The sequence below is a fragment of the Scyliorhinus torazame genome, chromosome 3, assembly GCF_047496885.1.
Source record: "Scyliorhinus torazame isolate Kashiwa2021f chromosome 3, sScyTor2.1, whole genome shotgun sequence".
NCBI classification, from domain to species: Eukaryota; Metazoa; Chordata; class Chondrichthyes; order Carcharhiniformes; family Scyliorhinidae; genus Scyliorhinus; species Scyliorhinus torazame.
The window spans coordinates 58,792,370-58,819,683 of record NC_092709.1 but is presented as its reverse complement, the minus strand read 5'-3'; the positions used below and the strand labels follow the sequence as shown (position 1 = coordinate 58,819,683).

General features: G+C 46.3%; 1 protein-coding gene across 2 annotated transcripts in view; it reads left to right on the top strand.

Annotated features, from left to right (window-relative positions):
* The window catches only part of afg2a (AFG2 AAA ATPase homolog A), a 721,265-nt gene that overhangs the window by 669,014 nt on the left and 24,937 nt on the right, over nucleotides 1-27,314 (top strand). The window contains exon 16 of one of the 2 annotated variants that reach the window (XM_072495695.1): nucleotides 1,112-1,365. The exons of the other annotated variant lie outside the window; for it this stretch is intronic. Within the exon in view, the coding sequence (XP_072351796.1) occupies nucleotides 1,112-1,126 (15 nt within the window). The 3' untranslated portion in view covers nucleotides 1,127-1,365. Of the gene's footprint in view, nucleotides 1-1,111; nucleotides 1,366-27,314 lie in introns of those variants that run through there. 2 annotated transcript variants of the gene reach the window in all.

Genomic DNA, 27,314 nt, shown 5'->3' with positions numbered 1-27,314 from the left:
AACTTTCAAAGCCACATTGCTCCCACCAGAGGTACAGGCATTCAAAAAAAAACCTCTAGCGCAATTTAGCAATTTATATACAGCTATAAACTCTTGAAAATATGACTTTTAAAAGAACAAGTGGAGTGACAGTTTCAAGATGTGAATTGTCGGATTGCAGGTGGTTCCTTGCTCCATCCCATTTGCTGAACCTTTGATTATCTGAAATAGCTTTCACATTTGGCCTCAGCAAAGTTTTATTTCTCTTGGCATGTCCTCACTGTAATAGAGACTTCCTCTTTTTCTTTAGTGGAAGAAACATTTCAATCGTGGTAGGCTTGAGCCTGACAATTGATTTATACATGATTTAATTTCCTCCTGAAAATTGAAACCAGGGCTTTCAGGAATGGAATCAATATTTTTCATTTGTTTAAGAACTCTTTTAGGGCCAATATAACCAGCAGCAGTGGATGTCAACTTGATTAGGCTTTACTGAAATGAGGTAACCCAGGAGAAAAATTATTTTACATGATGGAAGATGACAAAGTATAGAAGTAGCTCACATTATCCATAAATAATAAGCCAGCTGACAGTAATGTACTACAATTTTGCTTCTAGCTTTCCCGACTGTGGTAATTTTATTTGACCTCTCTGTATCCTGCACTTCTCCCTTAAAGGGTACCCAAGGTATCAGTCACTTGAGGAGAGACACCCCAAGAACAGGACTGCATCTGGAACCTGATGCTTTTGTGAAAGAATTTAAAAACTGTTTGGGGGCACATTCCCATTCTACAGTCTAGTAGGATGAAAAATAAACTAAAGGCATCCAACTAGCCTTTCTTCACATGGAAGTTTAGTAAGTACATGCAGACTATTCATGCATTGGAGGAATCTCAGCCTATCAGAACTCTGTCCTCATCCAGCATATGAATGCTTTTGAGGCTGGGCCAGTCGGAATGTACAAAGCTGAGTTTGATAGATTTTTGTTTGGGCAAGATTATGAGGAGTTTCTGAATCAAGACGCATAGAGAGAATTAATATAAAGCTAAACCACGATTTTAGTGAATGGTAGTAAAGACTCGAGGAGCTGAATGGTTATCTCTGATCCAATGTTTTTATTTTTCCTCTCTAGCTCACGGGGTACTGAGACCAGTTGTAAAGATTTTACTGCCAGCTCAGCTGAAATCAGCCAAAACATATTGTGCTATCATATCATGTTGTTCAAACCCGAGCCATTCATGGTTTGTGTTCTCCAGTTCTACATCAACTGCTACATTTATCTTTGGGAAACCCATGATTTTTCTTTGGCTTTCTTTTTCACTCTTGAGCTGTGGGCCTAGGTAGCATTGTTCCAAGTACATGGTGTGTGATAATCATTTTTTAATGCTGATAGCATTAGATGTACATGTTCCTCCATGAAGTTCAGTGCATGTCAAGAAGAATATTAAGTAATTAAATCAATGTTATACCATTGCAAATTTTATTCGCATCAATATTTTATTCTAATGACAAATTAGTAAAATCTATAGAAAGTTAACTTGCTTTTATTCTTGTCTTAGAATGGTTAAAAAAATGAGTCTTTGCAAATTTTGTATTGGGTTTGTCAACAAATGTGTATGATCTGTGTCTCGGTGACTGGGAGCACACGTGGTACTCGAAAGCTAAAAAATAAAGCTGCCTTTCGCATAAACCAATAATCTGAAAAATCCTTCATTCAGTTCGTACAAAAGCGATGTATGTGTAGGCTTCATATGTGTAGGCTTCATGAAAGGTTAAGTTATGTTTGAACAAATATGAAAAGTGCTAAGTACCTACCATTTTGGAAGAATGAATCTTATTTTAAAAACCCATACGATGCAATGGAACATCATATTATTTTATCAATGTGCTATGAAAGAGAATGATGGGACACAGATACCTGCCCAATTTCTCGTATGGGTTCTTGATGAGACCATGAAAGGCAAGCTAGTAAGTGAAGCCTGGGCATTTCTCCAAAGGGGGGAAAGAAAATCAGAAAACCAGTCAAACCAGACATGTTGTAGCTTCTTATCAATAGCAGCATTGGGAGAGATATCTTATCATAGTTTTTCTCTCAACTGCGAGCAGCAGGGTAAACAAAAGGGTGAACAAAGAGAACTGCTTTTTATTTAGAAAATAAAGAACTTGTACTTATTAAGCACCTGATCCTGGCTTTCAAATGTTTGAAAATACCTCACATGCAGCAAATTGCGGTCGCTTTTTAATTTGGCAAATATGGCAGCCATTTTGTGCTTAAGAAAGTTGCCCAAGGAGGAATGAGATGAAAGATTGTTGTCCAGGACACTAGATGAATTTGTTGTTCTTAGAATGGAGTTCTTGATGTCCACCTGAATTATTCAAACAGGTAAGTCTGGCTGAGTTTATCATCTCATCTGATGGATATCTTCAGCAATGCCATATTTCCTCGGTTCTGACTGGCATGTTGCCCAAATTGTGTACTTAAACCCTGGAGTAGAGCTCAATATCCTGCACTATGAAATGGAAATAAAATGCACAACTTCCGTGGTAGGCCCGTGATTGGGGCCTTCCGATCCACGGGAGGGCCTGTGCCGTAGGGGCACTCTTTCCCCTCCGCCTCGGTCAGCAAATGGCAGGTATTTTTCCTGGGTTTTCCTGGCCCCAGCACTCCAAAACCCCAGCAAATTATTTTCTGTGTCTGCACCCACTCTGCACATTGGGACCTAGCAGCACTAACATGCTTTAGCTTCAGTATCCTTGAGGGCAAAAATAAAACAAGGGATCAAATTTGTGTCTCCTGATAAAGATGGGAATTGGGTTGGGAAAGTAAAAAATACATACGTTTTTGACTACAAATTCCAATTTTCAGGATCTTGAGTGTGAATCCTGCAGGCACCTTTTCTGAGGTCAGGGTCGCTTTTGTGAGGCCATAGGTAATTTAAATTTCCCTCTCCGTGCCATTTTCCTGTGCTAGTGCGGGATTTGGATACCATAAAAAGCCTCCAGGTTTGATGGTTTGTGATCACTGGGTGTAGCTTTCTGAGGCTTCTGGAATATCCTGACAAATAACTGTTGAATATTTTGACACCTTTATATGTTACTATTAGATTCTATATTGCAATATAGGTGTATTCCTAATGCAGTGAATGATCATAGGGCTCTGTCCTACAATGGTAAGTTGACCATTACATTAGCTGCCATTGTGTAGTGTTGACATGCATTACAGTACTTTCCCCAATAGAGAAAGTACCATAATGCTTTCACAACTGTAGAAAAATGTTCTGCAAAGCTCTCCTAACATATTTCCAACTGAGAATTAAATGTCAAGCCAGCTTTTGTAAACAGTGGCCTGTTTGTTGAACATTAAAGCACATGCTACACTAAATTAATTGACAGGAAGTCTGCTTTGCAATGGAAATGAAACACCATCTGCAGTTTAAAAAAGGTCATCTGGTGTTTTGATTTCAAAGGCTCCAGTGTTGACATTTTCCAGGATTTGTTTTGATAGTGGTGCTATCATGTATGCTTGGCTGAGTTTCAAAAGGTCCACTTATCTCAGCAGGACGATGCTGTTTTCACATTTTGATTTACAGTTCTAATAGGTTATTAAACAATCTTCTGTTTTTGGTGTTGTAAGTTGATAAATGTTTGTTTCTACACTTGAGGGGATTTACATTTTTATAATTAGGTTTATGGATGAGAGTTTTTATGAATGTCCAATTCAAATTTGACCTCCGTGGATATTAGGTGAGTGGCTATGGAGGATGCTTGCGGAGTATGAGTGGGAATATTTGGGCATTGGAAATATGAGGGGGCATTGATGCGATATGTGGAGTATGATGGCGGGAGCCTGGTCAGTATAAGGGAATGGGGAATATGAGGGGGCATGGAGATATGAGGGAGCATGGAATGGGGTGTCGGGAGTATAAGGGAGATTATATGAGTGGACATGGAGAGTATGAGAAAAATGGGAGCAATGAGGAGTATGAGACTGCATGAGGCATATGATAGGTTGTGGGAGTTGGAAGGGACATTGCAGTTGAGAGTGTTATGGACGGTGGGTTGAGGAATGTGGGATAGGGAGCACAAGAACAATGTTGACAAACTGGGCTGATGTCCAAACAAACCAAGGCGGGCCTTATAAGAAGTTCAATTTGGGCACCTGCACTCCTTTGCCTCTGCTTCCGAAATTGGAACCCTGCAACCCCCAGACAAAAATATGGTGAATCTATGCTAAGGTACCAGACTCAGGTTCCCTAACTTGGCAAATGGGCCGACTCACATTTTCCAAGCCCAATACACAAGTCTCAGCACAGGTTCTCACTCATGATTGCTGTTCAGTTACCACAGGTGGATTTGCCTACAGCACCTGAATGAGGATACGATGGAACTTAACTTTGATTCTGGACAAATCCAGATACCTCATTAACATTTGCTGTCTGGCCTCATATTTTGGGATTATCACTTTGCCAATGCAGGGAACATTCTTGGCAATCTAATGCGAGCATAAATTTGGGTGGAAGGGGTAAAGGAAAAAATTGAAGGGAGCAAAAAGAATATTCGGCGGGATTCTCCAACCCCCACCGGGTCGGAGAATCGCAGGGGGGGGGGGGGGCGGCGATTCACGCCGCCCCCGCCGGCCGCCGAATTCTCCGGCACCGGAGATTCGGCGGGGGCGGGAATCGCGCCGAGCCGGTTGGCGGGCCCCCCCCCCCCGGCGATTCTCCAGCCCGCGATGGACCGAAGTCCCGCTGCTGTAATGCCGGTCCCGCCGGCGTGAATTAAACCACCTCCCTTACTGGTGGGACCAGGCGGCGCGGGTAGGCTCTGGGGTCCTGGGGGGGGGGTAGCGGGGTGATCTGGCCCCGGGGGGTGCCCCCACAGTGGCCTGGCCCGTGATCGGGGCCTTCCGATCCACGGGAGGGCCTGTGCCGTAGGGGCACTCTTTCCCCTCCGCCTCGGCCATCAGCCTCCGCGATGGCTGACGCGGAGGTGACACCCCCTGCGCATGCGCGGGGATGATGTCAGCAGCCACTGACGCTCCCGCGCATGCGCGGACTTCCGCTGGCCTGGCCCCTAAAGGTGAGGGCTTGGCCCCTAAAGGTGCAGATCAGCGGCCCGACGCCGGAGTGGTTCACGCCACTTCATCCCACCGGGACCCCCCGCCCCGCTGGTAGGGGAGAATCCCGCCCATTGTCTTGCAAAAAAAATGTTGCATTCTATTTTTAATTAATTGGAGAGGGCAAAGACTAAGAAATGGTATTAATAATATCGATGTATTGGGAGTCAAAGACAGAGTCCCGAAACAAACTAATCAATAGCAATAGAGTTTTCAATCTTTTATGGAAAATAATTTTTATAACCAAGTTTGGTTTCCAAAGCATATATGCATGCCTTCATAATCAAGAGATGAAAATTGAATTTGATCAATTTCTCCAACAGAGTATATTAAAAATAATTGTGTACCTTCAGGTTAATAAAATGTGCATGTTTGATGTTTCTAATATTGTCTCGAGCTGACATTTACAGTAGCTTTCAGGAAAAACCCTGAGGGAAGATTCTTTCTGCCCATGAAGCAATAAAACCATAAGTCAGTGTTGTATAAATAATTCGCCAAGCAGAAATCTGTTCAATTCATCAAAGTGATGATGTAGTTGTGGACAGGAATCCTGTGAACTAAGCATTTGCTGAACTGAGATTTCATAATAAATGAATCCGATGCATAGCTGAAAATATGTATGCAATTTCTAAACTCCCTTTCCAAACCTTATAAGTTGCATACTGCACAAACCTCTACTCCAGCCCCATCCCATTTAGGTCTGTTCTTGTTAACTCCCATTGGTTCTCTGTTCCTTAGCACACTGAATTAGACAGTTGTCCATGTTTATCTTATCTGTTTACCTTCCATTATCTTATCCCTTCATATGCCTGAAAACATCTCTGGCTTGCATCCAGCTCACTATCTTTGATGATCCTACTCTCGCGTTCTGTCATTCCTAATTTAACTTTGCTCCACAATGGATGGCATTATTTTTATTTATTTGCTGGATGTGGACTTCTTTGGTTAAGCCAACATCCATTGCCTATCCCTAATTGCCTCACAACATGTTGGTGAGCTGCCTTCTTGAACCATTGCAGCCCATGTGGTATCGGATGGTGTTCCAGAATTTGAAACAGCAGCAGTGGATGGAGTGATTGCTTGTGGATGGGGTGCCAATCCAGCAGGCTGCTTTGTCCTGGATGGTGTTAAGCTTCTTGACTATTATTTGAGCTGCACTCATCCAGGCAAATGGACAGTGTTGCTCTCTTTGGTTGGCTCTGAATATGGCGGTTAATATGGTCGCCTTCCTTAATCCTAATTTTGTTTGCTCTAAAGTCGCCAGGTATCTTTTGATACAAGGGTTCAAACCGAATACTGATCAAAGACTCGATACACCAGTTAGTTAGTTCAAAGTCAATGCTTATTTATTTATACACGCAGTTAAATCTACTCATGCACAAATACTACAGACTAAGCTATCACTACTGCTAAAGCCTATACTTAGCTTTGGGTGCCCACTCAGTCAGAGGAACAATGGCCGTTGATCGGTTCTGAGGCTGCTGGGGTCGAACTGGTAAAGGGGAACAGCTAAGGTCGTCTGTCTGGTAGCAAGCGTTGACCTTGGACTTACTTGCTTCTGGTGCAGCTGGTGGACAGGTCTCTCCGCTGTGAGAGTCGAGTCCAAGAGAGCGATTCTCTCTCGGGGGCTCCTTCTTATACCCAGAGGTTGGGCCGTTTCTTGATCATTCCTATTGATTTCATCCAATAAAGGGGTGGGTGCCCTGATGGCTGGGTGTGTCCTAGGTGGCCATTGGCCTGCTTTGTTCTGGTCTCCTCTGGCACCGGGGTGTCTGCCTTAGTATCGGTTACTCAAATGTTACTCTTTTGTTCCCGGAGATGGGCCATTAGTATGCAAATGGGCCAACAGTTTTGGTCTTGTCTGGGAGCTGCGGCTCCAATATACAGACAAACGCTGAACCTGCTTGTTTTCTCAGCATTGTCCATTTTCCCTGCAATCTTTGCAAAGTGTCCATTTTGTAATCGGGAAGTGGCCATCCCAGATGGCTACAACAGTATTCCATCACACTCCTGACTTGTGCCTCCTACATGATGGGCAGGCTTTGGGGAATCAGGAGGTGAGTTACTGGCTACAGGATTCCTAGCCTCTGATCTGCTCTTGTAACCACAGCATTTATGTGGCTGATCCATTCAGTTTCTGGTCAATAGTAACCCCTAGGATGTTGATAGTGGGGGATTCAGTGATGATAATGCCATTGTGTGTTAAAGGGTGACGGTTAATTTCTCTTTAGTTGGAGGTGGTGTTACCACACCCTGGACTGGGTGCACGGTCAATTCCAGTCCCATTTGACCTGAAGTTGCAACACAATTGAAATTAATTATTAATTCTTCGAAAATACCCAGAGACTTTGGTCTTTGGCTGCCCAATAAGTGCAGTCACCAGGTTTGTAAATTTAAACACAATTAATTTTTATTAATAACAATAACTACAATTAAATAGGCAGCAAATACAACTGGTTGACTATAATCTAATTCCTAATCCCTCCATCCCTTTAACTCGCCCCACCCTCTGCACCCACGCAAGACAGACAAACACAGAGGGGAAAGAGGATGTAAAGGAAAATAATACAAAAAGTAAAAAAGATAAAAGTCTCTGGGGGCGATTCTGCGCTCCTGTGCCGGTTTGGAGAATCGGCTGGCGCGCCACTTTTCCCCGTGACGCCGGTCCGACGCCCTCCCGCGATGCACCCAAGCTACGGGATCGGCCCCATTCGAGTTCTGCGCAGCGCAGGCCGGAGAATCGCCCGGGACACCCAAAATGGCGATTCTCCGCTACACCCGCTATTCTCCTGCCCGGGTGGGCCGAGCGGCCTGCCCAAATAGACGGCTTCCCGACGGCACCATCCACAACTGGTCGCTGTCGGCGGGAACAGCACGGGAACGCTGGGGGGGGGGCGAGGGGGGTTCTTTCACCGGGCTTGCACTCAAAAGGGGTCTGGCCCGCGATCGGTGCCCACCGATCGGCGGGCCGGTCTCTCTGAAGGAGGACCTCCTTTCCTCCGACATCTTCTTGCGGGGTGGCCTCGGGGAGGACGGCAACCATGCATGCGCCACTTTTATGCGGCGCCAATGCCCGGCGCGCGCTGACGACGCTGCTTTAGCGACTCGCCCCCCCGAGTCTCTCGCGGCCCGATCCTGAATCGGTCGAGATCGGGGCCGTTTCGCGCCGTCGAGAACCTCAACGGCGTTCACGACGGCATGGGCACTTAGTCGCGGGAGCGGAGAATCGCGCCCTCTGTTTCAGAGGGATGTCTTGCAGTATATCTTTTAGTCTGGGCCTTCATTTGGGGGAGGTCTTTGATTTCCGTTGGTAATGATTTTCACTGTAGTTTCAGAAACAGCAGGCAAGAAACCTTTTTGGAGAGAGAGAGAGCAACTGCTCTCAGCAACCAGGCATGTTCTGTTTCCTGAGCCCTCTGAAAACTTCCCACCTGCCCGAAGCAAATTACTGTCTGTCGCCGGGCAGAATGCCATCTTTCGCCAACCAATCACACTGAATCTCTCCGATCTCTCAGGTGCCAGAAAGTCTAAGTTCTTCTGTGAAAAATCTAAATCCTCATAGCACAGTTTATTATTTTGCAACTTTTGAGTTCCTCTCTTCCTCTACTCGACTTAAAGGTATATGTGCATTAAATATCCGTGGATCAAAAATGATAACAACAAAGTAAAGGAAAGGGGAAATAATGGAAGGGTCCTTACAATGGTCATTGCCCACCACTTGTATGACGGGAATGTTACTTGCCACTTATCAGCCCAACCCTGGGTTTGTCCAAGCCTTGCTGCATTTGGACATGGGCTGCTTCAGTGTCTGAGGAGTCACGAGCGGTGCTGAACATTAGGCAGTCATCTGAAAACATCCCCACTTCTGACCTTATAATGTAAGAAAGGTCATTGATGAAGCAGCTGAAGATGGCTGGACCTAGAACACTATGCTGAGGTATTCCTGGAGTGAAGTCGTGGAGCTGAGATGATTGACTTCCAACTGCAACAGGTACAACTCCTCCCTCTGATTCCCTTTGACTCCAGCTTTGCTAGGGCTCCTTGTTGTCATACTCTGTTAAATGCTGCCTTGATGTCAAGGGCAATCAGTCTCAACTTACCACTAGAAATCAGCCCTTTTGTCCATGTTTGAACCAAGGCAGTGATGAGGTCAGGAGCTGAGTGACCCTGGCAGAACCAGAACTAAGTGTCAGTGAGCAGGTTATCGCTGAGTAAGTGTCGCTTGAAAGCACTTTTAATGACTTTTTAAAAAATATTTTTATTCTCGTTTTTCACATTTTCTCCCAAATTTGCACCCACCAACAATATTCAATAATGAATATAATGTCAATCCCCATGTCAATAACAACGATCCCATCCTCCCACCAAACCCCAAACATTAGCCCGCATGTTCACATAAACAAATGACAAAAAGGAATCAGGAATCATCCATAGTCACCATTAACACACACAGTCCCCCTCCCCCCAATCCTCCCTCCCCCCCCCCCCCCCCCCCAAACTAATGTTCGATGTTATCCAGTTCTTGAAAGTGCATAATGAATAATGCCCATGAATTGTAGAACCCCTCCATCCTCCCCTAAGTTCAAACTTAACTTTCTCAAGAGTCAAGAATTCCAACAGGTCCCCCTGCCACGCCAGGGCACAGGGTGGAGAGGTTGCTCTCCATCCCATCAGGATCCGCCTTCGGGTGATGAACGATGCGAAGGCTACAACGTCTGCCTCCGCACCCGTTTCCAACCCTGGCTGGTCCGACACCCAGAATATGGCCTCCCAAGGGCCTGGGTCCAGTTTCACGGACACCACTTTAGAGATTACCCTAAAAACCTCCTTCCAGTAATCTTCCAGCTTTGGACAGGACCAAAACATATGAACGTGATTTGCGCCCACCCCCCCACCCCTCCCCCGCAACGTTCACACACATCTTCTACCCCTTCAAAGAATCGGCTCATTCTCACCCTTGTGAGGTATGCTCTAAATTCACCTTCAGCTGTATCAGCCCCAACCTCGTGCACGAGGTGGAGGCGTTCACTCTCTGGAGCACCTCTCACCAGAACCCCTCCTCCATACCCTCTCCCAACTCTTCCTCCCACTTTGATCCCTTCCAGTTGTGCCTTCTCCTCTTCCAAAATAGCTCCGTAAACCGTCACCACTATCCCCTTCTCCAGTCCCCCATCATCAGCACCTCCTCCAGCAATGTGGAGGCCGGCTCCACCAGGAAGCTCTGTATCTCCTTTCTGACCGTTTCCATTACTTTACTGATGATCAAGAAGAGACTGATGGGGCAGTTATTAGCCAGGTTGTATTTGTCCTGCTTCTTTTGTGCAGGACATACCTGGGCAATTTTCCACTTTGCTGGGTAGTTGGTAGTGTTGTTCTGGACCAGCTTGGCTAAGGGCGTGGTCATCTCAGTCTTACTGTCTGGAACTCCGTCTTTCCCCAAACCTGCTATTTTTCTCCCTATAATTTCAAAATCTTCCTAAATCTTAGCTTTTGAGGCTGTGTTTCTGATCATTGTTCTATTACTGCTCATTGCCCATTTCTCTTCTCTGCAGTCCTAATATTAGTAATATAAGCATTATTGTGTAGATATGAATTGTTATTGATGGCTTATGAAGAAATTTACTTGAGATATGTAGGTTGCAACTCACATGAGATCTATATTATGAATATCTTTCAGGCAGAATGTGATCTTGTTTGTTCTTCAAAGCAAAGTTGACCATATTTGCCATCTTGGTAGGGATCCGATATGTGACTGTTACTGGAAAGTTCTGCTGCAAAGAGCTCAGGATACCACAGACCATTGAGTTTTGGACAATGTGCTCTCAGGATTTCCTCTCTTTGCCAATCCTGTCCCTTGCTCAACCATGGCTCAGTGACAGCAATGACATCATACCCTCATGTTTTAATTTGTGCCCTCAACTCATCTGCCTTATTCATCAGACTCCTTGCATTAAAATAAATACCATCCAATTTTGCCAAACTCCCTTGTGACTTTTTTAAAAATATATTTTTGTGGATCGTTTTTTAATGCATATGAAAACAAACCATAAAACAAAACAACCAACCAAAAACAACAGCATCAGCCCCCCACCCTTAACAGCTGATGATGACCAGCTCCTTTTTTTAAAATTTAGAGTACCCAGTTCATTTTTTCCAATTAAGGGGCAATTTAGCATGGCCAATCCACCTACCCTGCACACCTTTGGGTTGTGGGGGCAAAACCCACGCAAACACAGGGAGAATGTGCAAACTCCACACGGACAGTGACCAGAGCCGGGATCGAACCTGGGACCTCTGCGCCGAGAGGCAACAATGCTAACCAATACACCACCGCGCTGCCCGGTGATTAGCTCTTTAAAGAACACAATAAAAGGCTGCCTTCTTTTGTGGAACCCCTCAATTGCACCCTTTAACGCATATTTAATTTTCTCAAGATGCAAAAACTCCATGAGATCACCCAGCCACACTGAGACATTGGGTGGAGAAGCTGACCTCCACTTCAACTCAACCTGTCTGTAAGCAATCAGTGAGGCGAAGGCTAAGACAAATGCCCCTACTCCAGCAGGTCTGGCACCCCAAATATGGCTGCTAGAGGACTGGGCATAGTGCTGAAGAAAGAGACCCAAAATCTCATTAGCTCAAGACACCCCCAGAACATATGCACATGGTTTGCCAGGCTCCTCCCACACCGCTTACACCTATCTTCCACCTCCTCAAACACCCAACTCAACCTAGCTCTTGTAAGTGCACCCTATGTACTAACTTCTTATTTTTATACTCACTAGCATGTGACACCGGAAGTAATCCAGAGATTATTACCTTCTGCGTCCTGTTTTTAATGTACTTCCCACTCCCTAAATTCTGTTTGCAGGAATTGCCACTTCTTGTGACACAGCTGTCAGGTCCTCGGGAACAGATACCGGGGTTGATCTTTCTGACTACTTGTTTACTTCTGAGAGTAGCTCCAGAGAGTTCCTGCTCAAACCTCCCCCCCACAGGGCAAGGCGTCTCTCCTCCTTCCTGATGTGTTAGGCAGGTAGGTTCGATATGGACTGCATTCGATGCAGGGAAGCTAGAAACAGACGTCTAGCACTGGAGAAGATCCAACACTGTTTTATTCAACAATAGAACTGATACACATATTCAGCTGTGGGTCGACATTATACTGAACTGACTGGAGACCTTTTAGTAGCCTGACCAGACTTACTAGCTACCGCATGGTGTTTGCACTTGCTAGCTCGTGGACTCTGACTGTCTCAGTGGCTGGGTCCCGAGAGAGCGGGAAACCTAGTGCCCTCTGGCTTTATAGTGGTAGTGTCCTGTCTGGTGATTGGCTGCACTGTGTTGTGTGCTTACTGGTCATCCTGTGTGTCAATCACTGCCTGTCTGCATCTCATTATATACATGAGTGGATATTATGACATCTCCCCCCTTTTTTTTTCGATAAATAAATACTAAGGTGTGTGTGCGGATATATATATATATATGCCTGACTATATACAAAAGGTGTCTAAATGAACGTATATACATAGGAAGGTGTCGATAGTGCAGATACATGGCAAATGAAACACTATTTACAGAGGTTAAATCGATGAAGTCACAAAATGTACAAATGTTCAGTCTACAGATTCAGTCTTTGTGGTGGGGGACGAATTCTTGTCGATCGCCGCAGAGGTGAATCAGGAGCCGCCTGCACGTGGATAGGCGGGATCGCTGCCATCGCGGTGGTCGCATGGGCCAGCAGGATTGCTGGTAGATTGGTGGCCTCGTGGCAGGGTACGTTCGGAGGAAGCATCGTAGATGGCGGGGCACTTCGGTCAGGTAGCGGGCGTGGAACTCTTTGCAGTGCCCGTCTGTTGCGCCGTAGCAGGGAGCCATCAGCCATGCGGACAAGGAACGATCTTGGGGCCACTTGTTTGATCACAACAGCTGTGGCTGACCAGCCGCCGTCAGGCAACTGGACACGAACATGATCAGTTGGGGCCAGCTCGGGTAAATGCATGGCATGAGCATTGTATGTGGCCATCTGTTGGGCCCGTGACTGCTGCATTTTCTGTAAGACCGTGAGGTAGTCAAGGTCTGGAACATGGATGATTGGAACTGTGGTCCTCAGAGTGCGATTCATGAGCATCTGCGCTGGAGACAACCCAGTGGACAGTGGGGTTGCCCTATATGCCAGCATCACCAGGTTGAAGTCGGAGCCTGAGTCTGCAGCTTTGCACAGCAACCGCTTTACAATTTGGGCCCCTTTCTCGGTCTTCCCGTTTGACTGCGGGTAGTGGGGACTGGAGGTTACGTGACGGAAGTTGTAGGACTGTGCAAAATCTGATAATTCCTGGCTGTAAAAGCAAGGACCGTTGTCGCTCATTACCGTGAGCGGAATCCCATGCCTGGCGAACGTTTCTTTGCAGGCTTTGATTACCGCCTTAGACGTGAGGTCGGACAGTTTCACCACTTCTAGATAACTGGAGAAGTAGTCGTCCAGGAATACGTAGTCACGCCCCTTGGCGTGGAAAAGGTCTACACCTACTTTGGACCACAGAGAGGTCACGATCTTGTGCTGTTGCAGCGTTTACATGGGTTGAGCTGGTTGAAACTTCTGACAGGTAGGGCAGTTGAGGACTGTATCGGCAATGTCCTGGCTGATGCCCGGCCAATAGACCGCCTCCCGAGCTCTGCGTCGGCATTTCTCGACCCCAAGGTGACCCTCATGGAGTTGGCCCAGCACCATAGCCCGCATGCTCTGAGGAATTACAATCCTGTCGAGTTTCAGAAGGATTCCCTCCACCACCGTCAGGTCGTCTTTTACGTTATAGAACTGGGGACATTGTCCCTTCTGCCAGCCAATGGTAAGGTGCTGCATCACGCGCTGCAGCAGAGGATCCTTGGCCGTCTCCTCACGAATTTGAACCACCCGTTCGTCAAGAGGCCGGAAGGTTGGTGGCACACAACTGCACTTGCGCTTCTATGTGGCAGATGAAGTCACTTTGTTCACACGGTGTGGTAATGGATCTGGATAGGGCATCTGCAACGATCAGCTCTTTGCCTGGCGTGTAGACAAGTTCGAAGTCGTAGCGGCGTAGCTTAAGAAGAATTTGCTGTAACTGAGGTGTCATGTCATTTAAATCCTTCTGGATTATATGGACTAGATGCCTGTGGTCCGTCTCTACAGTGAATTTTCACAGGCCGTAAACGTAGTCATGAAACTTGACTCTCCCTGTCAGGAGGCCCAGATACTCCTTCTCAATCTGAGCATACCGTTGCTCAGTGGGCGTCATGGCCCTGGAGGCATATGCCACTGGAGCCCAGAACGAGGAATCATCTCGCTGAAGGAGCACCGTCCCAATGCCGTCCTGGCTTGCATCAGTCGATATTTTGGTTTCCTTGGTTGGGTCGAAGAACGCTAGAACCAGGGCTGTGGTGAGCTTTGCTTTCAGCTCATGCCATTCCCCTTCATGCGTGGGCAGCCACTGGAATTCCGCCGACTTCTTGACGAGATGGCGGAGGGCCATGGTGTGGGAAGCCATATTGGGAATTAATTTCCCGAGCAAGTTGACCATCCCGAGGAAGCGGAGGACCGCCTTCTTGTCCTCCAGGGACTTCATGGCGCTGATCGCCGAGACCGTGCCGGCATCTGGCTGCACGCCCTGCTGCGACATGTGGTCACCCAGAAACTTATTATCCAATTAACCAAGTGAGCACGTGGCCCTGTTGAGCTGGAGACCATGTTCATGAATTCTCTGGAATACCTTCTTGAGGCGAGCGATGTGTTCCTGGGGCATTGTGGACCAGATTATTACGTCGTCAACGTATACTCGCACCCCCTCGATGCCCTCCATCATCTGCTCCATGATGCGGTGAAATACTTCAGAGGCAGATATGATCCCAAAAGGCATCCAGTTGTAGCGGTAGCAACCGAACGGGGTGTTGAACGTGCACAGCTTGCGATTGGACACGTCCAGCTGTATTTGCCAAAAACACTTGGAGACGTCCAGCTTAGTAAAGAATTTGGCATGAGCCATCTCACTGGTCAACTCTTCACGTTTTGGTATTGGGTAATGCTCCCGCATGATGTTGCGGTTTAGATCCTTAGGTCAATGCAAATGCGAAGTTCCTCTGACGGCTTCTTTACGCAGACCATGGAGCTGACCCAGTCTGTTGGCTCTGTGACCTTCGATATGATGCCCTGGGGTCTTGGAGGTCCTGTAATTGCTTCTTCAGACGATCCTTGAGGGGCACCGGCATCCGGCGTGGTGCATGATTTACAATGGTGGCGTTCGGCTTGAGCAGGATTTTATATCGGTATGGGAGTGTGCCCATTCCATCGAATATGCTGTGGTACTGCGTGATGATGTCATCTATGTCAGCTTGCAAGTTTCCATCAGGCGAGGCCGTCGCCGGTGATGATGACATGGTGTGGACTCGCTGAACCAGGTTCAGGAGCTTGCAGGCGCGAGCACCGAGCAGGGACGCTCTGTCAGGCCCGATGATTTAAAACCGCAGTGTTGCCTTGATCGCCTTGTTGCATACCCCTAGTTGACAGGAGCCACTGACAGCTATGGCATTGCCATTGTAGTCAAGGAGCTGGCAGGCCGGTGGAAGAATGCTTGGTCTGGCACGGATGGTGTCGAGGTCGGATTTTGAGATGAGGTTCGCTGATGCGCCGGTGTCCAGTTTAAATCGGATGCGAGCCTTGTTAACTGTGAGGACAGCACACCACTCGTCGTCGGGATCCACACTGAGGATCGAGAGGCATTTCGCCGTTGTGATGGAAGGCAGCGCATGTGTAGTTATGATGCCCACCCGGTCTGGGGACTTGAGGCACTCAGCATCAGGGTCTGTTTGGCTCTCGGGATCGGAATCTGGCATGCCTTGTATTGAGCGGACACTTCTGCGCCGCAGCTGGGATCACTGGCTGCTGAGCGGTGGAGCAGATCTGCAAAGGGCTGTGTAGTGGCCAAGCTTGCCACACTGTAGACACCAGCGTCCTTTTGCCGGACATTGCCGCTATAAATGGGCGGAGCCACAATTCGGACACATCATGACGCCGAAGTCAGCGCGTTCCGTGCGCCATCACGCATGCGCAGTGCGGTCGGTCGACATACGCACCTGCGCAGTCAGGTTGTCGGGCTCGTCGTCCACTCGGTCGTGGCGCGCATGCACAGGGACCCAGAAAAAGCACGTAAAACTGTCCTCGATGCTCAGGCCCTGCATCTGTGCAATGGCCTGCACCCGTTCTACCTCGTGGGAGGCCAGCTTTACAGTTTCTGCCGCCCTGATGTGGGAGTAACGATTCTTAGCATGCTCATGGACAACACACGTCTCGATAGCGACAGAGAGGGTCAACTGTTTCAGGAGCTGCTGCCGAAGGGAGTCGGAGTGGACCCCGAAAACAATCTGATCCCGGATCATGGAATCAGCTGTCGAGTCATAGTTACATGACTGCGCTAGGATGCAGAGATGGGTCACGAAGGACTGAAAAGGACTGAAGCCTCTGCTGGAAAACGTACCGTTCAAAGCTCTCATTCACCTAAATGTCGCAGTGGCTGTCAAACTTCAGCAGGACTGTTTTGAATTTTGTTTTGTCTTCGCCATCAGCGAACATAAGGGAGTTGTAGATGTGGATGGCGTGGTCCCCGCGGTGGAGAGAAATAGCGCGATCTTCCTGGCATCCGATGCTGCTTCGAGGTTGGCGGCCTCGATGTACAAAAGGAACTTTTGCTTGAAGATTTTCCAATTGGCGCCGAGGTTGCCGGAGATGCGAAGCTGCAGAGGAGGCTGGATGTTTTCCATTTCACCGGATGGCTGCTTGCTGGTCAATGCTGATTCACTTGAGGTGGGTCTGTCAAGATCAGTATCACTCTGGTACCATGATGTGTTAGGCAGGTAGGTTCGATGTGGACTGCACTCGGTGCAGGGAAGCTAGAAACAGACGTCTAACACTGGAGAAGAACCAACACTGTTTTATTCAACAATAGAACTGATATACATATTCAGCTGTGGGTCGACATTATACTGAATTGACTGGAGACCTTTTAGTAGCCTGACCAGACTTACTAGCTACCGCATGGTGTTTGCACTTGCTAGCTCGTGGACCCTGACTGTCTCAGTGGCTGGGTCCCGAGAGAGCGGGAAACCTAGTGCCCTCTGGCTTTATAGTGGTAGTGTCCTGTCTGGTGATTGGCTGCACTGTTTTGTGTGCTTACATTTGAAGCCTACTTGTGACAATAAGCAATTTTCATTTCATTTTCATCCTGTGTGTCAATCACTGCCTGTCTGCATCTCATTATATACATGATTGGATATTATGACACTTCCGACCTACACCATTAATGCCTTTGGCACCACACCTGTCAGCCTGGATCCCTCTGTATATCTTCAGTTTGTAAGAATTTGCATTGCAGCAATCTTTTTTTTCCACCTTCCCTTTCGAAGGCAGCCTGCCTTTAAGAGAAAGCAGACTGCCTGTGCCATGTGGTGTCTAGATACACTGCCACTGCCTCCTGCAATGTGCCGCTTTAACAAGAGGAGGCCAGTATCGGAGGATCAGGAATTTACGCCACTGCCATTTAGATGAGGTGGGTCGATTAATTCTTTTGCCTTGCTGACTTCCATCTGAACAGGCATACAAACACGAATTGTGGGCCCAGTGCTGAGAAATTGGGGGAATTAATTTCTTGGCCTGTATGGAAAAAGAAAGAATTGCATGTTACATCATTTTATTACAGCAGCAGGAATATCTCAAAAGCTCTTGATCTAAAATAAACACTGATATGCAATGTTACACACTATTATACAACGGTACACTTTGATATATATAGGTTTACGTTGTCCCTGTATCCGAAACGCTAGGGAAAAGGCTACAAAGGTTGATGGTTCAGGCTTTGCTGTACCTCCATGAAACATGTCCTGCAGCTTAGTGGTTTCAATTATATTGACCTTTTTTTCAACAACTTGAATTTCTTAGACCCACATAATATCTGCTGCTCCGTAATGAAACACTCCTGCTCCCTTCCATGAATCAAGCCCTCCAGAATGCTTCTGCACCTTCAATGGACAGCTTCCTATTCATCCAATACACCATTTTCACCTTTATCATTATCACTCTCGTTCTCTTTATTGTTATTCATGACCATGTCACATATTTCACTATCTGTGAGATGGAAGTGAACCGGACCATCACTGCCAATATTCAGACAATCCTTGACAGCTTCTTTGTCCAACAACTTGGCTTCAGGACGTGACAAACCTTTCACATACACCACAAAATCTGCAACAACTGTTTTTTTTCTTCAGCCACAAGGAAGTCACTAAAATTGGGCTCATTTGCACCATCACAATTCAAAAACATCCTAACTGGCCACAAGTTAATACTCAGTGACAAATATTTCTTCCTGGCGCTACCGCCAGCCGCAGGATTTCCTGCTGGCCTCTTCAGCATGATGAATGCAGTAAAGACAGAGAGTACAGAGAAACGTGTTTGACCTGTGTGGCACCACCAATTCGAGCAGGAGCTCAAATTGTAGAAAGAAACTTGTTAGAACAGTGTTCAAACTGTATGGCGCCACCAAATAAAGCAGGATCTCAAAATAATCTGCACATCATTTTCGAATTGCTACACATGGCAGCGGCGCCAAGCACAACCGGATTTTGGGTCCTTCCTGCTTTCAGTCTGTCCGGGTTTTGGTAATCCAGATATTGAGCAATGATGTGCAATAGTATAAACTGCCAAAGTAGTATATTCAGTACAATTCAACATGCATAGGATTGAAAAAAGTGATTCCTGACTCTGACCCTGTAATGCTGTGTCAGGATTTAGACATTGGGTGAGAACAGGCCTAAACTCAGGGATGATGCCCACCCTCAGCAATGGGGCAAAATTTACTGTTTAAATCACACCTGAAAATTGAGCACATGTACATACGACTGAAGGGCAACCAGTGTTCAGATGCAAGGTGTCCTTGATTTCAGGCTGAAACAATTAGCGTAAAAAGAGTTTATGGGATTTCAAGATATGAAATTCACTATCTCATCTCTTTATTTTGCATCACTGTTAATCCCCTTTCAAAGGCACTGTAAATTCAATTTCCTTAAGACAGAACATGCAAATCATTACCTTTAGTATCGTCTGTTCATTGTTTTCATTATCATTTGTCGCTTCCTTGTGCAGGTATATTGTTCTGGTGAGCTGCCTGCAGTCAGTCATATAAGCAAGGTTTAAAAAGTGCTTCATTGGTACACTATTGGCAATGGAGGATTGGGCAGTGAAATTATCGGTTCATATTGGGTCCTTTGTTGGTTACAAACTTGCATAAGTATTTGAGGAAAATTGTTTGCCTAACTCCAACCAAATCATGACTGAGTACGGATCTAGAATTCCCTCCTGACTAGCCATTCTTTTCATATCTCAGGTGGCTCACAGAGATCAGCCTATGATCTGTGATGAGCCAGGTTTGTAAACTGCACTTGAAGACAATGGGCCTATTTATTTGTTACAAGTATAGCTTTTGTCCTACATCCTGACACGAAAAATGCCAATAATTAAAACAGTTGTCTGAAATATTAACAAGGCAGACGGTAAACAAAGAGCCTCGCTGTTCTATCAGTAACAGGAATAAAGGCTGTTTTGTATACTTCGCTGTCGCACATCAGAAATGTTGATTCATGGCAGTCAGGATATATTGGCAATAACAAAGTGTTACTGTCAGGATTTAAAACAATGACTGGAAACAACCAGCAGAAGGTGAAAAAGATTTAATCAGATACCATGTAAGATATACAAGCGTAAAGCCAATTTATACATATCTAAATTTGACTTTAACTGTAACGTTGCTGTGCGTAATGCTTCCCAGATCATTTAATGAGTCCTGTTTCATTACCTGTTTTGTAAGCATTGTGCAAACTGAGAAACATGAGAGATTCGTGCAAACGAACGTGGGCAGCATGGTAGCATTATGGATAGCACAATTGCTTCACAGCTCCAGGGTCCCAGGTTCGATTCCAGGCTTGGGTCACTGTCTGTGCGAAGTCTGCACATTCTCCCCGTGTGTGCGTGGGTTTCCTCCGGGTGCTCCAGTTTCCTCCCACAGCCCAAAGATGCGCAGGTTAGGTGGATTGGCCATGCTAAATTGCCCTTAGTGTCCAAAATTGCCCTTAGTGTTGGGTGGGGTTGCTGGGTTATGGGGATAGGGTGGAGGTGTGGACCTTGGGTCAGGTGCTCTTTCCAAGAGCCGGTGCAGACTCCATGGGCCGAATGGCCTCCTTCTGCACTGTAAATTCTATGTATTCTATGTAAACATGGGTAATATCACATCCAGGTTATGATTAATGAGTCTTATATTTTGGGGATGCGCTGACATAGGTTTTGCTAATAATTAATTAATAATCTTTATTGTCACAAGTAGGCTTACATCAACACTGCAATGAAGTTACTGTGAAAAGCCCCGAGTCGCCACATTCCGGCGCCTGTTCTGATACACAGTGGGAGAATTCAGAATGTCCAATTCACCTAACAGCACATCTTTCGGGACTTGTGGGAGGAAACCGGATTTTAAAATCTGAAATATCAAAAATGCTCAACAGTTTGTTTGTTCAGAAAAGTGTTCACCTTCCCCAGAAATGTGGAAAAACAGATGGGTTTTGCTGCAACGTTCAAGAAAAAGCTTTAATTCTTTTTAATTTAGAGAAACCCATTAAAAAGGATCAAGGCGGGGCAGCAAGGTGGCACAGTGGTTAGCATTGCTGCCAACGGCGCTGAGGACCCGGGTTTGAATCCCGGCCCTGGGTCACTGTCCGTGAGGAGTTTGCACATTCTCCCCGTGTCTGCGTGGGTTTCACCCCCACAACCCAAAAGATGTGCAGGATAGGTGGATTGTCCACTCTAAATTGCCCCTTAATTGGAAAAAATAATTGGGTACTCTAAATTTAAAAAATAAAATATAAAAAAATAAAAAAGGATCAATGCACACAGAGGATAGCAAAGCAGCCTCAGCATAGCAGTGCTGTGACGGTAATTATTTCAATACTGCAGGTGCCTGCGTTGCTTCCTGCTGACCCACCTTAATGTGAGGTCAGCTCATTATTAGAAACAAATAAATTGCCAGTGGTTGTCCACAATCAGAATGAATACAAATGTTTTTGAAAGACTGCAATGAAATTGGCACAGGGAGAGAGTTAAGCTTGCTGCAGCCAGTGACCAGAGCCTGTATTACACTGTGACAGTTGACATAGCAAAATTCAATGGCAGATGTCGATATAATAATTTACAATGGAAAATGTTGACAGAAAAGTAGGACCAAAAATTGTGATAGTGGCAAGTAAAGTTAGGGACTAATAATTGCGTGCAGTTTCTGAAACATTGGGGGTGGGATTCTCCGTCCCGCCGCACCCATTTTCTGGTGTGGCGCGCCCCCGCCCACACCGAGATTCTCCGACCCGGCAGCCAGCCAATGGGGTTTCCCATTGTGGGTACCCCCCCCCCCGCCGTCGGGAAATCGGCTGGCATGAGTGCGCTGCTGGCAAAACCGAGGATCCCGTCGATGGAGAATCCAGCCCTGGGAGTTCCATATGCTTAGAGGTATATTATCTGGCATCAACAGCACTTGGAAAAAGCTGCAGTCTTTGGAAAGGTGTCCTGCAACCGAGGAGTAAAATCAGCTAAAGACAGGTACTGGATGAGAATTGTCTATTCAGTTTTGCATTGTTTTGGAGATCCTGCAGTTCCTTTGGAGTTTTAGGGTCGTCCTGCAATGAAGGGTACATCAAGCAACATAGATGCAACTGACTGAGCTAATTCACGTTTCCTTACCTATAGCCAAAACACAGGAGCAGGGAAAGAAATCGTTTTCTGCACTACAAGTAGTTTCAACGGTATCTGTGCTAACATTTGGGGCGCGATTCAACCAAAACATTTCTTAAGTGTCATTTTGGGCAGGTTCGGCAGATTGTTTCTCGCCGTTTTTTTGGATGAGATCCACATCGCTATTCAATCACATTTAATCATTTTTGGGGGGCCTTGAGGAGTTTCATCCCGGTCAAGCTCACCATTAGAAATGTTTTCAACACTGGGAGGTGAACTCGCTGCCGAGACCGGTCCTCAGAGATTGGATCTCCATTTTGAAAGGGTGCCCTGATCTCGAAGTGAGCTTGACGGTCCTCCACAATCCCCCTACCCATGGGCAATGTCACCCCCACACACATGGGCCACCAAGTAAGGACAGGCACCCTGCTATGGGGTTGCTGAGGGCCCCCAATTTTCAGCCCCCCCCCCCCCCAAACCTCCATTTTGGGCCCCTTTCAGGACCCCCACCCTTAACCCCCCCGAACCTTTATGAGGTCCCTTCATACTCGCCCTTCACCCCCCCTACCCTTCACACACACCCTCATCCCCCCTTTTGTGGGCATCACCCCTCTCAGGCCCAGAACCTTGGCAGTGCCACCCTGGCATCTGGACACCCTGACACTGCAACTGGGTACCCTGAAAGCACCCCTGTCAGCCTGACAGTGCCACCCGGGTACCTTGGCAGTGCCCAGGTGCCAGCAGGAGAGTCATGAAACTGTGGCAGGGATGAATCTCGTGAGATGTCTCAAGCGTCGCGAATCTTGTGAGAGGCCTGGTCGCATCACCGACCTGGACGCAATGAGGCCGTAAATCGCGCTCATGTTTCAGTTTACAACATTACCTTATGATGTATCTTTACATCTCACTCTACGTGGTGCACAATCGCAGAGAGTGATTGCACTGTCCTTTGGCAACTGTTCACAATCCTAAAGGCACAGATATCCTCATGTTCTTGGACACTGTAATGTTGCCATTTTAGAGCATGTACGATAGGGCCCATTAAACAAGGCAAGCAACACACACCAAGCATGGAACCAGTGTAAGGAACCTGAATGTTCATATACTCAGCACCAGCTCAAGCATCCTGCCATATATTCACACATTCCTCTTTCTACCATTTGTTCCTTTTATATTTGCCTGTAGGAAAAGACAGCACATAACAAAAGGCAGCAAATGTAAATGGTTTGCGGTCACCCTTGATCCATTTGGGATCTGAGCATCGAGGCAATTTAAACTGTGGATCAGGGAGAGTGTAGTGGTCTCCCCCATATAAAAATGGATAGTATTATGCTCTTCATTCCTTATCTCCTCATTCACTGCCTCATTAACCCTCTCACTTACAAGCAGATACTGGAGCTTTACACACAAAAGTCCTTAGGGCAGCGCGGTGGTGCAGTGGTTAGCACTGCGGTCTGATGGCGCCGAGGTCCCAGGTTTGATCCCGGCTCTGGGTCACTGTCCGTGTGGAGTTTGCACATTCTCCCCGTGTTTGCGTGGGTTTCGGCCCCACAACCCAAAAGATGTGCAGGGTAGGTGGATTGGCCACTATAAATTGCCTCTTAATTGGAAAAAAATGAATTGGTACTCTAAATTTATCAAAGAAAACAAAGGTGCCTTGACGTGGGGAAATGCCATGGAATCATAGAATTTGCTGTGCGGAAGGAGGCCATTTGGCCCATCGAGTCTGCACTGGCCCTTGTAAAGAGCACCCCACCCAAGCTCACATCTCCACCCTATCCCCATAACCCAGAAACGCCACCCAACAATTTTGGACACTAAGGGCAAGTTTGTCATGGCCAATCCACCTAACCTGCACATCTTCGGACTGTGGGAGGAAACCGGAGCACCGGAGGAAACCCACGCAGACATGGGGAAGAAGTTCAAACTCCACACAGACAGTGACCCAAGTCGGGAATCAAATCTGTGACCCTGGAGCTGTGAAGCAACTGTGCTAACCATTGGGACATCTTATTGCTTACATTGATGTTCTACTGCTCTTCAGAGAAGTAGGTGGTGGAGCCCAATGTACAACCACAGCTGAGCACCCCATAATACCTTGCAGTATCCATTCTCATAGTGACAAGTACCATCAATTTAACATCTCATCTGAATTGCAGATATTCTAACAACATGGAACCTTATAAAGTAGATATTCTAGAAGTACTCAATGAATCAAACAGAATCTGTGGAAAGGGCAACAAAGTTAACAGGGTGGATTTTCAATAGCCTGTGGCACCAGGTCTAGAGACAGGAGGTGTTCTCCAAAATCGGAGGGAATTGCCATCAGGCTGGCACATTCCCGCCTCCAGGGGATTATGGAAGACCGGATTTCCGTCAGAATGGTTACCCACCCAACCACTGTGAGTAACCAATGGAGATCCTTAATGATTTAATAACAGTCACTCTTTCGACACGAACCAGATTTTAAATCGATCCATGAAACTGTGGCAGTCGCCTCGTGGAGCCGGAGGCACCAATTTATTTGTAAAACTCAGCTCTGGAAATGGGTTGCAACTGAACCAATACCTGTCACTATGACAGGCCCCAACAAGGCTCTATAATTGTGAACATTTACAGAAAATAAATTATATTGTACGTTTTTATCAATGGAAAACAAAATGGAAAAATCACCCTGAGTGATCATACTCTTTTTCAATTTGAGTTTTATTCTGCCACGTCTAAGTGCAAACGTGACATCAGCAGTCAAGGTGGAAGCAGTCTACTTAAGTGTCATACCCCATTGCCTTGGATGACAATTGTGGGTGGCATCTGGAGGTGTGAGGACTTGATGGCTCCAGCCTCTTGCGGGTCTCCAGCACTGGTGGAGGGGTGTCCACCTCTGCCTCACATTCTGGATCTCTTAGGGTCAGTGGTGGCGATGCTGCTTGGTCAGTGGTGATTCACCTGAGGAAGGAGCAGTTCTCCGAAAGCTAGTGATTTGAAACAAACCTGTTGGACTTTAACCTGGTGTTGTAAGACTTCTTGATGTTTTCCCCTTGCTGCTGTTATCTGCCCCAGCAGATTTCTTGTGGCCAGGTCCTACATGAGGCTCAGCAGGGGCCTAATCCCCGAGGGCCTCCAATTATCTGGGGAACTGGCTGTCACATCCTCCTTTAGCTGGGATGTGTCTGCGTTGTGCTCAACAGATTGTGCTCCTTAATCTACACACAAACCCTCCATGGACCATGTGTGCATAACTCTGTTGGCTAAGGTGGATGATGAGGCAGATAATGATGTATGGCATGAGTGTGACAGCGGCAAACATGTTTCTTGAACAAAATACCACTATTGTTATTGTTATCCACTCAGATTCAAAGTCAAAAACAAGGCAGTCAGCAGAAAACAGCAGAGATTAAGCATGGTGCAGTATTCGGTTATATTATGACCAAGCAGGAGACATGGAGCTGCCTCCAATCCAGGAGCTATTTGATGACCTCCCGCAACCAACCTTCTGACTAGCTTCTCTTGGTCGGGTAGCACCTAGAAGAAGCACTATGTTAAGCAGTAGAACAAACCCACCATGCACGGCTCCTCTCCCACCTGCTAAATGGTGACTTCATCTGATAAGGAAACTGTGCAACAACATGTAGCATAGACATGTTCAGACAGCTGAACCTTTGCTTCCACATGCCTCTTGTATGTTTTTCATGTATCTTTGTGAAGGCACGTGAATTGTACATTTGTTTTCACCATAGTTCATGGATTTTGAACTCGTTAACCACAACTGAAGAGAGTGTCTCTCGTCCACCTCATGAACCATCAGCCTGATTTAGATGTATTCCAGTAAATACCACTGACTGTAAACCAGCACAGTATAAGCAGTTAATGGCAGCATGATCACAGGTGACGGACTGAAATTACTTCCTGTTGATAGAACTGTCACATTGGTGGAAGGATCTCATTCTACATACATTCCAGCAATGAGCCATGTGGAATCCGGAGATGATAAATGTTCAAGTTTTTCCCCCATTTGTTCATAGAACGAGGGCGTTGCTGGCAAGGCCATCTTTAATTGCTCATCCCTAGTATGTGTTCGTCTTTCACAGCCTCGAAGATGTAGTGTACGCCTCAGATTGGCTGATTCGGCTGGCACCACTGGAGGCAACTTGAAAGGAGACGTGTCTAAAACGCTGAGGTAGTGTTTTCTTTCAAAGCTACAGTAAAAGTTGTCCCATTCCTGCACGACATTTGCAGTTCAGATCACAGGAGACTGCAAAGACATGAGACTGTCTCTATGGAAAAGTGCAGCTGATCTTATTGGACAATTTCCAGCAACTGTGGCAGGATGTTTGTCCCATCTCCTTGGGTAACAGCAGCTCAGGCAGACGATCTTGAGTGCAGACAAGTGTTGACAAAATATAGGTAAATGCCATAAAGTAAAATCTGATTGGTCTCCTTCAGTTCCGCAATGACTCTAATCATGTCTCGGCAAAGCCTTTTATCTTTTGCCTTGCCAGCAAACCTGTGGTACAATTGTATTCCAGCCAGCCACCTGGTGTAAAAACCAAAATGGCCAATTTCACGGCATGTTTTTCATTCTGTAGTTTTGGTCGATTGCTTGCATTTAGGCTGGTTGAGTTGGACATCTTCAGATCTGTTTCTCACTGTGTACGAGAGTATGTTGGAAATTAACAAGATCACTCTCTCAATTATTTTTCTTTTATGAATCTATCGTAAGAGCAATTGTGTTGGGATCAGCTGAATGAAACATAGACTAGTAAAGTCTAAAGTGATCATTCAGTGGCATGCACTTTTCCACTGTTCAGTAGAGCCAAGTATGTATCACAGTAAGCCTAATGTGGTGAAGGCTTCTTTACAGGAGTGTATAAGCTGTATATACTTTACCCTGGTGAATGAAGTGGAACACCACAATTACCACATAAAGTGCAAATGTCAGGACCACCATTCAAGAATAGAAGACCATATTTTCCTCTTGTGTGTTTAGCTTAATGATAGTAGACAGGAATGATAGGGTGAAAAAACAGTAATAGACCTCTTTGATCTGATTTCTTTTCACTACCCTGCTCCCAAATAGCACCTGAAAAACAGTCCAAAGCAAAAATGGTCACTAATCCTTGTTCTCATTCTACTCCTGATCAGTCACCTTTACGACTTTTCTGATGTCTGAAGAGGGTGCAGCAATTTAAATTATCAATGACTGTCAAAAGGCTTTCAACAGAGATTTCCTCTAATAACACAGGAGGCAAGCCAGGGAGAATTATCTCCTGTAAAACCTGATTTGTGAACAACTCTTTGAGCATACCTGGCTTGAGGGTAGATTGGTATTTTCATAACAGGTCTAATTCCTTAAAAAGCCTCTTTCTCCACTCCAGCTACTGCCCATGTAATCTAGTCTCTTCCCTCTCCTGCAACATATCA